The sequence below is a fragment of the Pongo abelii genome, chromosome 6, assembly GCF_028885655.2.
Source record: "Pongo abelii isolate AG06213 chromosome 6, NHGRI_mPonAbe1-v2.0_pri, whole genome shotgun sequence".
NCBI classification, from domain to species: Eukaryota; Metazoa; Chordata; class Mammalia; order Primates; family Hominidae; genus Pongo; species Pongo abelii.
Genome location: NC_071991.2, coordinates 41324360 through 41336544, shown reverse-complemented (window position 1 = coordinate 41336544; position 12185 = coordinate 41324360). Strand labels below are relative to the sequence as shown.

General features: G+C 41.8%; 1 protein-coding gene across 5 annotated transcripts in view; it reads right to left on the bottom strand.

Moving 5' to 3' along the window:
• LOC100436405 (cytochrome c oxidase assembly factor 1 homolog) overlaps nt 1-12185 on the bottom strand; it is an 89251-nt gene that overhangs the window by 8313 nt on the left and 68753 nt on the right. For 3 of the 5 annotated variants that reach the window (XM_054559268.2, XM_024249581.3, XM_054559267.2), the window contains exons 2-3: nt 1235-1287; nt 170-269 (exon numbers count right to left, since the gene is read on the bottom strand). In XM_054559268.2, the coding sequence (XP_054415243.1) occupies nt 170-269; nt 1235-1249 (115 nt within the window). In that variant the 5' untranslated portion in view covers nt 1250-1287. Of the gene's footprint in view, nt 1-165; nt 270-1234; nt 1288-1372; nt 1467-12185 lie in introns of those variants that run through there. The other 2 variants (XM_024249582.3, XM_054559269.2) reach the window with 2 other exon arrangements.

Genomic DNA, 12185 nt, shown 5'->3' with positions numbered 1-12185 from the left:
AGGATACAGAGGAAGCTATAGCCAATGAAATGGTGGACTAGCCTTTAAAATCACCCTCTCCTCCTTTCTCTAATCTAAAGAAAGCATCTCAAGTATTTCCTCTGATGGAGGAGCAGGAACAGGATTGCTAGGAGGAGGTCAGGCCGCAGGCAGCTCTCAGGATACTTACTTTGAACGAGGTAATACACAATGGCAAAGCCCCCGGCACAGAACACACTGTGGAAAAGGATCCTTGCTCCCAGAGGCATTGACCGCCTGCTTCCTGCATACTTAAAAACAAAAGATACAAATTTATTGTAGGATTCCCAGTTTTGTGCCAAGGGGATTTGCCCGGCTTGGACCCCTCAAGGAAAGAAGCATTAAGGAAGCCAGCAAGAAGGCCAGACCGCCCTCCCTCATTTGCTTCCTTTCCAAATGCCAGGGTTGGTTCTGGAGCCAAACTGAGTGCCCTCCTGAGGGTGCCCTCTCGAGAGTGGCCCATATCCAGGACCCATGCTGTGGGGGCCCTGCCGCCCCCAGCTGGCCCAGCACAGAGCGAGCATTCAGCCCACCATCCTGACAGACAGAGCCCAGACTGTGTGCCAAGCCCAGCGTGGCCAGGAAGCACAACCACTTTGTCTCAGGCCAACTGGTAAACAGGAAGCTTATCCTTTGTGGCAATGGCTGGTCCTGTAAGCCTGCGAATGGGCTGGAGCTGTCACTGGCTCCTTTCATATTTTGAAAAATGCACCACCCTCAGGATGAGGAAACTTTGGTTATGACTCAGGCTGAATGAACAGATGGAGGGATGCCAGCTCAGCAAATACAGCATACCATCCATCCACTCTTATAATATGTAAGAGTATCAAAATGAGTGTAAAGTTAATTACAGTAATGTGATCTGGGAAAAGTCATTTAGTTCTCATAATGAAAACGGTCAGAGCATCTCTGAAGAATGTATTAGTCAGATCTTGCTTAATTTGAAGAGAGCTCAACAGGGTGAGGCAGCCAGACTGGGTTATGCAAAGGTTCCCAGAGTGTTACAGCTTCCAACACCAGCATGAGACACGAGAGAAAGACAGAGCAGGAAACAATGCAGAAAATGCCCATCCCTCCTGTGAAGTTAAAGCACAAGTGAACCCTAAAGACCAGGAGAAGCCCATAACTATTCAGGGAGTGACTTTCTTCTATTGTCTAACTCGAGAATACCCTGGCAGGTTCTAGTGGGGAACTTGGCCCTGGAACATTCCATTACCTTTTGCCACATCATAGCACAACGCTCTTGAAAATCATCAAAGGCAAGTTGTCCTGCAATTAGAAAAGATTTTACATTAAAATCATTTTTTAAAGCCCAGTTCTCTCTAGTCTCATACAGCCAAGATTTATTACCAACCCAAGCTTTAGAACATGAACAAGAAGTTAAATTTAAACTCTAAAACAAGCCTTCTCTGTGAAAGGCCCTGGTTTTTCCCCCTTCTGCCAAATTAGGAAGAAAAAACAAAGCCTGCGGGTTTCCTGTCTGTGTCCTATGTAGTTTTTGTTATAGCAACCAAAGAACCGGTGTGCACAACGGAGAACCGCAGGCAGCAAGTGCTTTGACCACAGCACAAACACAGGGCCAATCAGCAGGAGGCTGGACCCGCAGAAGCAAGATGTACAACAAAAGCTGTACATGACAGAGTGAAAACAGCACTTCAGAGTTAAAAAGAAACAACAGTACAGTAAACCTATACATGGACTTTAACAATATTGATAATACCTAACACTTCTGTCTCTTACTATTATGTGTCTTGTACTATTCTAAGCACTTTACAGAATTCATGTAATTCTCACAACCCTTTGAAGTAGGAGCTATTATCATCACCGTCATTCTACAGATGAGTAAACTGAGGCACAGAGAGGTTAAGTAACATGTACAGAGGTGCACTAATAAGTGAATAAGTGGTAGAACTGGGATTCAAACTCATGGAGTCTGGCCCCAGCATCTGCTCTTTCAACCACTGTGGTACACTGCCTTTAAGATATCTAATTAAAGCAATATTGAAATGTGAAAACAGTGTCTCTGAGCTAAAATATATTCTTACTGTTCAGTGTAAAAGTCCTTGGCAGGCATGCCTTTCCTGCTATTTTTCCAGACAAGGTGGATACATATTTGTACCTTCATTCCTTCTTTTGTTTAGCAAACGGTTACTGAGGGTCTGATCTGGTCAGACAGTAAGAATATAAAAACAGTATCAAGATATAAGGAATTTTCCTTGGTCCTGAGGGGAATACAGACAATTAAACAAATAATTATAACATAGATCTATCACATGCAACTGCACAGCTATGCACTGCACAACCCTTGTAGGGCACCAAGCACATTAGAGACATCAAAGATTTATATCTTTATTAAGACAGTTTGCCAACAGTTGGAAGTACTATAAAGTATCTTGAAGAAGGGATGGGGATGGGTGTCTTTTTCTAATTTGCACAAAGGTGCCTTTGGGCTAGCAGCAGCCTGGTTAGTGCAACCAGACATATGCACCAAGAAAGGAAGTAACACTCAGGAAGTGGTCGACCTTGCTGCAGGGCATCAGCGGAGGTTTCACAGAGGAAGTTTACCTTAAGAGAAAGGTGAAAAGAGTAGGAGAACAGCTTCAGATCCAGGAAATGACAAAGGCAGAGTGGGCAGAAACAAGAACTGCTGAAGTGTAAAGCGCAGGAGAGAAGCCACAGGACGCAGGTCCAGAAATGGAGGGGCGGCAGCATAGTGGGTGATTACTGCTAAGAAAGACCCTCGACCCTGAGCTGTCGGACTCTGCAGATGAGGGGCTACAGAAAAATCTCTCTGGGACAGGGGTGGGCAGATGGGGGAGAGAAGGCAATGCAGCAGGACTGCCAGAGGACACCAAAGCCCAGAGCTAAGACCAGGTAGCAAGTGTGCCGCAAAAGGGTGGTTTCTTAAAATATTTAGGATGGGTCTTATTTATTTACTTATTTTTATACTTGCTCATTCCAAAAAGGATGATGGAGCTAACAAAGATACATACTTTAGAAGAAAATAGATAGGTAAGGAAATGAAGATAAATGAAAAATAATATTCAGAAAAGAAATAAGGCTGAAATAAAGTTAGAGCACAATAGGACATACTGTCATTCACTAGGCATTTCCTCAAGGTGCCACATATTCGACATGGCTTCCTATCTGCTCAGCAGACAGGGAAGCTTGAGGAGCTACAAGGTCCACAGTGTCCGTGGGAAAAGGCAAACCTGCCGCTGAGTTGGAAGACGACAGCTGCTAAGAATATACGAAGCCTCAGAAAGCCCTCGCCAAGACTCAGATTCTCTCGAGTGACTGGTGTCGCAAACATCCTGTATTAAAAACAAGATAACAAAAATAAAAAGTTCCCAACTTCCAAATGACTATGTTTTATAACATCCAACTATGAAAGCCACATTCATACTCCTCCACCACCAAAAAAAACAAACAGAAGAATTATTTTACAAGCAGCCAAAAGAGTGAGGACTCAAGAGTGCTCAGGCAGTGAGGATCAACCAAGTCTCCCCAGGGCCCTTCCGCATCAAAGCAGGGGTTGGGGTGTGAATGGTGGGTAGGAAATGGGTTCAGGGGTGAGTGGAGGGCAGCGGGGACTCCTTTTCAACTAGCTTCAGTTTACCTGCCCCTTCAGCTGCCTTTCAAAGAGTGTTAGGTAGCCCTCGACCTCACAAAAAAACAAATATTCAAAAAGGCACTGTAGAGGAATAGAGATGGATTTTAGGCTAACTGCAGGAATGTTACCTCTTAGAACTAGTCCTCTAGTAGGAAGTGAAAATTAAAAAATGTGATGTGCCATTCTCTGCAATAAACTCAAGTTCAATCAGTCTACTACATTGCCAAATAAGGGCAGATTTATTTGCTTAACTGTTCGCCAAAAGGCAAGGGTTGCATCCGTATTGAAAATCAAGGAACTTGTTAGCCACAGGAAGGTGGCACAAAGCACTGGCCAAGGTCTCTCAGGAAAGCAGTCTTAGCTCTGCTCTGATACACAAAGGGGTGACTTTGGCCTCCAAAGGTAAATAGTTTATAAACCTTTTCCAAAGTACTAAACCCTCTCTAGAGCCAAAGCACAGTCTGCTAAACAGATGCAGCAGCTGCTCAAGCTGGCAAAGGCTGGAGGATCCTCCTGTCAGCCTCCCCTCAGCTGGGACCAGAGGAAGCATCACCAGGGGGATCAACAGAACAGCCAGGGAATTCAAGCCATAGACAGGATCCCACAAGGCAAGGGTGGAGGCAGGAAGGTGGTGCAACTTCAATCTGGGAAGCACATCAGAACCACAGGAAGAGCTTAAAGAAAAAAAAAACAGGCCAGGTGCGGTGGCTCACACCTGTAATCTCCACCTTTCAGGAGGCCAAGACAGGAAGATCACTTGAGCCCAGGAGTTCAAGAGCAGCCTGGGCAACATGGTGGAACCCAATCTCTACAAAAAATACAAAAATCAGTCAGATGTAGTGGCGTGCACCTGTGGTCCCAGCTACTCAGGAGGCTGAGGCAGGAGGATGGCTTGAGCCCAGGAGGTGGAAGTTGCCATGAGCCAAGACCATGCCCCTGCACTCTAGCCTGGGCAACAGAGCGAGACCCTGTTTCAAAACAAACAAACAAGACAGATGTCCAGGCCACACCCAGACCAATTAAAATAGAATTGACAGGGGAAAGACCCAAGCAATGGTGGTTTTTAACCTTCTCAAGTAATCGCAATATGCAGCCAGGCTTGGGAACCAGTGGTATACTGGGAACAAAGCACATAAAGCAGTATTACAGGTAGCTGAAGCAGGAGCAGGGCCAAAAGCCTGGCTATGAACACAGGCCATGTGACATTGCCAGCAGGCCTATTAACACCCAGAGTCCTCTAAAGCAGCGCTTTGCCAAGCATAACCTATTCACTTCACCTCTGTTCCTCTGGGTAACATGGCTGGCCTGGCTTGTCCTACATCTGGGTAACTACTATGGACCAGGCACCATGCAGGACGTTTTATATGCACTACTCCTGGTTCTTAAAACAATCATGAAAGGTAGATATTATTTTTGCCTTTCTGAACTAGAAAAAAAGCCTTAAGAAAGAAAGGTTCTGAAACTTGCTTATGGTCATGCAGCTATTCCCTATCAGAGATATTACATGCATCTGTCTGACTCCAGAGGGCATGGTCTCTCCACTGAGCCAAGACCATGGATTTCAGAAGAATCAGCTTCTCACACAGGTAGGATGTGCTGTCCAAAAGCCATTTCCATCTGCCAGAAGCAAATCACTGCTACTCTGGGAAATAGTTTTAATCAATATTATCCCCAAGTTATAATTTAAAGGAACAAGGTAAAAAAAAGAGATACAAAATCACTTAGAGACTACTGGGAGGAAATGGAGAGATGGTTCTTCCCTATTGTTGAATGGGCACGGCCCACTGCTACTATCACCTTGGGGATTACATATCGTCCCGCCTTTAAAAATCGAAACGTTGTCAAGGGTCAGGGTGGGAGGGGGTGGGGGGACGGTGGAAAGATAGTACAGAGAATTATGCTTAAGACAATAGAGATGAAAAAAGTAAGGCAATATAAATTAAAATGAATAAGAATAAGAAACAAAATCCAAAAGGCCAAAACTAAAGATTAAAAATTTGGCATTTAAGAAAAAGAAGTATGTGGCTCACACCTGTAATCCCAGCAATTTGGGAGGCTGAGGCAGGTGGATCACGAGATCAGGAGATCGAGACCATCCTGGCTAACGTGGTGAAACCCCATCTCTACTAAAAATACAAAAAATTAGCCAGGCATGGTGGTGGGCACATGTAGTCCCAGCTACTTGGGAGGCTGAGGCAGGAGAATGGCGTGAACCCGGGAGGTGGAGCTTGCAGTGAGCCGAGATTGCGCCACTGCACTCCAGCCTGGGCGACAGAGCGACATTCCGTCTCTAAAAAAAAAAAAAGTATGAATGGCAAAAACAAAATAAAAGAAGGCTAAACTTTTTTGAAGAATGAAATGTCTCAGATTTAAGGTAAGGGAGACAAAAGGATAGTACTAAAAAGCAAAATGATAAAAGCATGCGAGTAAACATGATAAAAGTTTTTTTTAAGTAAAAGACTATGAAATTAAGCATTTTAAAAATTAAGTATACAAATGTTAGCGCTGACTTTTTAACCACATTTTGGCTTTGAAATCATGGAATAACTTGAATGCTTGTAGAGGAAAGGCTTACTGTAACCTTTTATTCTTAATCACGAGGCAAGCTCCCTTTGTTAAGCTGAGTTAAGAATGTTAATAAAAGGTTGTCCAACACCCTTTCTACAGGTTGGCACAAAAGTAATTGTGGTTTTCGCCACCAAAAGTAATGGCAAAAACCACAATTACTTTTGCGCCAACCTAATATCAGAGATGTCTGCTACTCATCCCATGAAGACCAAGACTGCCTGGAGAGAGGGTCCCTGTGCCAATGGGAAGGATTAATGATTTTTTTAAAGATTAATAAACTGTAAAATGAAGGAAGATGCCATTTAGTTTAAGAGGGCATCAAGCTACCATTTCCTGATATGACTTCACAAATTCCATTTAAAATAGCTATAAAGATACACACAAGAAAAGACAGAAAGTAGGGCCTGCTTGGAACCATAACAAGTTGCAAAAGTCTAAGGAAATTTCCACTAACCTCAATGTAAGTGAAGAAAGAAAGAGAAACATGTCCATGGACAAATGAACCCTGGCACAGCTGGCCAGAAACCATGTGGGGAAAGGGTTCCGCCCTTCACCTCTCTCCACACCCAGCTCAAAGTTTCTGGGTTTGTAGCAATCAGGAAACAGGCTGGCCAGCCCCAAACTGGGTATGAGTCCCGATTCCAGAGACAGCCATTGTCATTTCCCCACCCCACTCTGTTTCTATACCCATTCAGAGACTACAATCCTAAGTAAACCCAGCAGTAAGGAGAGGCAGGACTGGCAGCAGTGCAATAACAAACTCACTCTAATAAAAGAATATGGAGAAAAATATCACTTTGGGTACTTAATTGGCTGTAGAAAGACTGCCTGTAAGAACCACACGTGATGGGAACAAAGGACACTACACACTAAAGAAGGAAAGGGAAGAAACTCTAATAAGGAGTGATTTCAAGGAAACTCACAAACTAGAATTAACATAGCAGAAAGCCAAATTCATAATGAAGTCATATTCAGGAAGTTATTGAAAAAAAATCCAAATGCATAATGAAAGAACAAGAATATAAAAATGAAGAGCAAGAAAATGGCAAGTGGAGATTTAGAAACTAAGATCTATTCAACAGATCATTGCTTCTGGTGTTAAATAACTAGAGTAATTGGAAGATGAGATAAAACAAAAATGATACTAAAAGAAAACTTGAAAAAAGACAAAAATGTAGAACATGTTCCAGTTCCGTTCACCAACACCTCCTGGTAAAATTTTACATACCATTTTCCCAAAAGGTATACCAACAAAGGATGACATATTGGAGTAGCCTTAGGCTTCTCTGTAACTACAAATTCCTGAGAATAAAGGCCCAACCAAACTGTGAAGAGGAAGACATTATAAATTTGGAACAAACTCAAGATATTATATAATCTATATAGACATCCTGAAAACGTTATTTGAAAATATACTGCAACTTATTGAAAAAAAATCCAAATTCCTTAAAAATAATGGCATATTAGGACCAGCAGCATGCACTGAGACCAATTAATCCAAATAATTGTTTACTTTTAAAATGAACAGAAACATCTGGTGTTTTGTTATTTTACTTTTTATTATTTTAATTATTTTTAGTATTTTAGACGGAATCTCACTATGGTGCCCAGGCTGGTCTTCAATTCCTAGCCTCCAGTAATCCTCCTGCCAAGTACTAGTACCCCGTCTCTACTAAAAATACAAAAAATTAGCCGGGCGTAGTGGCATAGTTTTTAAAAAGACATACAATATTTAAATTTACAATACAGCCTAAAATTCCAGATATTGCCGGGCATGGTGGCTCACGCCTGTAATCCCAGCACTTTGGGAGGCCGAGGCGGGCAGATCACTTAAGGTCAGAAGTTCGAGACCAGCCTGGCCAACATGGTGAAACCCCCATCTCTACTAAAAACATAACATCAACCAGGCATGGTGGTGAGTGCCTGTAATCCCAGCTACTCAGGAGGCTGAGGCAGAAGAATCGTTTGAATCCTGGAGTCAGAGTTTGCAGTGAGCCGAGATTGTGCCACTGCACTCCAGCCTTTGAGACATTTTCCGTCTCAGAAAAAATTAAAAACTCCAGTATTAACATATAAAATGTAGGTAAAGACAGCCCCAGTGAACCACACCACCTGACAGTTGTAACTTCCCCCAATTAATCCAACTGGCTTCAACCAACAGGAGGAGGCAGAATTGATGCTGAAACTGTTCCATGCCTCCACTTTCAGGAGGCTTGGCAGTTTGCACTCTGGCACTCTTGGGAAGCCTAAGCCACTATAGAAGAATTATGGTTATCCTGCTAGTGGGGTTCTTGCTACATAAAAAGACCATGTAAGAAGCCACTTTGTGAGGAAGAGGCCTAAGATGGGTGGGAGGGAGAAGATGCCCCACTGTTTCAATATTTCAGTTGAACCCAGTCATCCCTACCAAGGCACTAGCCATGTGAATGAGCTGTCATGGACATTCTAGTTTAAGTGGACTACCAGATGACTGCAGTACCAGCAGAACATCCATGGGGCAAAAGAACCATCAGCTGATCCAAGTCAACCTACGGAATCATGAAAGATAATAAAATTATTTTAGTTGTAAGCTACTAAATTTTGACATGGTTTGTTATGCAGCAATTGAAAATGGAAATATCTTTTACAATATCTTCTGAAAGGATTTTTAAAAACCTCTTTCAGATATGTTACTTTTAAGAGCAGCAATTTAAAAAGCAAAGAAAGACTTAAAAACAGAAGACTTGGAACATTCAAACAAACACAAGGAGGGTAGAAATAGTCAAAGAGTTGAATTTAAGACAAAACGTAGGCCGGGCACGGTGGCTCATGCCTGTAATCCCAGCACTTTGGGAGGCCAAGGCAGGCGGATCACGAGGTCAAGACCATCCTGGCCAACATGGTGAAACCCTGTCTCTACTAAAAATATAAAAATTGGCTGGGCATGGTGGCACAGCCCTAATCCCAGCTGCTGGGGAGGCTGAGGCAGGAGAATCACTTGAACCCAAGAGGCAGAGGTTTGCAGTGAGCCAAAATCGCGCTGCTGCACTCCAGCATGGCTACAGAGCGAGATTCCATCTCAAAAAAAAAAAAAAAAGTATTTGAGACAAAGATAAACAATAATATAGTAGTTATGAACACAACATAGCAAATATCATTATACCAAAATAAAGCCAAAAACTACCACAAATATTAAAAAAAAAAAAAAGAAAAGAAAAAGAAAGAAAAGAAAAGAACTAGAGAGGGAGACCACGGATCGCTTTCCAGTTTTAGCAAACCCAGCTAACAAAAAAGCAGTCAAGGCCAGGTGCGGTGGCTCATGCCTGTAATCCCAGCACTTTGGGAGTCTGAGGCAGGAGGACTGTTTGAGTCCAGGAGTTCAAGACCAGCCTGGGCAACACAGTGAGACCCTATCTCAAAAAGAAATAAAATAAAATATAAAATAAAAATAAAATAAACCAGTCAAGAACAGAGAATTTGAGTAATATAGTTTTTACCTTGCAAGGTACAACATGTGTGTATGTGTTATCTGTGGCGATATATGTGTAAATACTAGCAGGTAGCACCCATCCCATAAAGCTTTGTGGGACTGACATAAACCAACCTGTTTTCACTGCCCAGTCCTGTGACTACTTCCAGGAAAGTAAATCTGAACCACTCTGGAGAGGGCAAAGCAAGTGTATAGATTAGCAATTATGTATCTTAAATCAACTTCATCTGAACCATAGTGGAACTCTCTCTCATACTACTGCAAGTGGCTAACCATTATCCCTAATTTTGAAAATTATGGTAAAAATTTGAAATTTAAGTTTTAAATTAGAAGATGGAAGAACTCAAATCAATTTGATGCCATTTTCAATGAGAATAAAACAAAGTGAAAATGTTAACGGTTGTTACCCATTCATTCAATCAACAAATATTTGCCAACTGCATCCAAAACCAGGCACCGTGCTAGGCACTAGAAGTAAAAAAAGAACAAAACAGACAGGTCATTTATGGACCTTACCCTGTGCTGTAGTGTGAGGAGACAAACAGTAAACAAATAAGATCACTTCAGTTAGTAATAAGTACTTTAAAAAAAAAAAATAGGTGTTAAGAAAATAAGAAGAAAAGCCACAGACTGGGAGAAAATATTTACTAAAGATATCTGATAAAAGAATTGTTACCCAAAATATGCAAAGAACTTGTAAAATTCAACAGTAAGAAAATGAACAACTTAATTTAAAAATGGGCAAAAATGCTGAACAAACGTCTCACCAAAGATATAGAGAAGGCAAATAAGCATATGAAAAGTGCTCAACATTATATGTTTATTAGGAAATTGCAAATTAAAACAACGAGAGGCGGAGGTTGCAGTGAGCCAAGATCCTGCCACTGTACTTCAGCCTGAGCGACAGAGTGAGTGTGACTCTGTGTCAAAAAATAAAAATTAAAATAAAAAAATAAAGTCTATTTTATGTATTATTATTTTTTAAAGTTACCACTGAAGGCCCGGCGCAGTGGCTCACGCCTGTAATCCCAGCACTTTGGGAGGCCGAGGCGGGTGGATCACGGGGTCAGGAGATCAAGACCATCCTAACACGGTGAAACCTCGTCTCTACTAAAAATACAAAAAATTGGCCAAGCATGGTGGTGGGCACCGGGAGGCGGAGGCAGGAGAATGGCGTGAACTTGGGAGGCAGAGCCTGCAGTGAGCAGAGATTGCGCCACTGCACTCCAGCCTGGGTGACAGAGCGAGACTCTTGTCTCAAAAAAAAAAAAAAAGTTACCACTGAAAAGAAATTAGCTCAAAGATATGATAAAATGTCATCTGAGAACAAATCAAAGCTCTCGAAATTAAGATATAACATAAACACCTGATAAAACATATGCTAATATTCATAATGAATTATAAAACCCAAATACTGAATGAAATCGAATTGTTTTCTAAACTACACTTTCTTAAGACCACATAACATAGTAATGGTTGTTCTCCCTCTAAAATCTACTCTAATTTCACTCCTACCTCTCACCAGTGCTATCAAAACCTTGAAATATTCAAGTGGGAAATGCCATGTGAAGACTCTCTCAAAAATAAGCAAACAAATAAATATCATGACATACTAGAATATGAAAGGGGGAAGCACAATTTTAATGTGGCAGTGAAGAACGGCACCTCTGCCAAGGTGACATGTGAGACTGGAGGGATCATTTGAAAACCAGGGGAAGGGCACACCAAACACACCAAGGCCCTGAGGCAGCCACAGGCTCCCTATCTTCAAGAAGCAGAAGGCAGGCTCGTGAATGAGGTGTGGAAGAGGCCAGGCAAGAGGGCAGGGTCTTCATCATGCAGGTTTTGTAGGTATGGTAGGGAGTCTGGATTTTACTCAAAGTGTAATGAGAAGATGCTGAAGGTTTCAATCAGGAAATGACACAGTATGACTTGCTTTTTTGTTAAAGATTTCTCTAGAAAGGACAAGAATGGAAGCAGGGAGTCCAATTAAAAGGCTCCATGGCAGAGCTGGTGGTGGCTTGAACTAGCTGGTAGCAGCAGATCTGCAAAGAAGTAAATCCACTTGAGATATGAAGCAGAATTAACAGGACTTGTTGACAAATTATTAACAGAAATTGGGGAAAGGGTGAAGGACAAGGCGCATAGAAGACTGATTTCTGAATTTATCAATATTATCCTTAAACCTCCTTACAAAAAACTTGAGCATTCAAAACTACCATGCAGTTGGAACTTAGTAATGATAAAGAGTCTTGATGGAAAGTTTTAAATAGAAAACCATGATTTCTAAATCATTAGTCATGACATCTGCTTGAATAAATACATTTCAAGGCCATTCTCTTGTAGATTTTAAACCACAGCAAGAAGGTATTCAGTACTTTCTGGCATAAAAACTTCATAGAATGGACTCTGATTCATAACCATTTTGCAAATGAGTATGAGTAGGGCAAACCCTATTAAACATTTACTTCAGCATTCCTATTAAGAGCCTCCATTTTAGAAAAAAAATTTATAAAA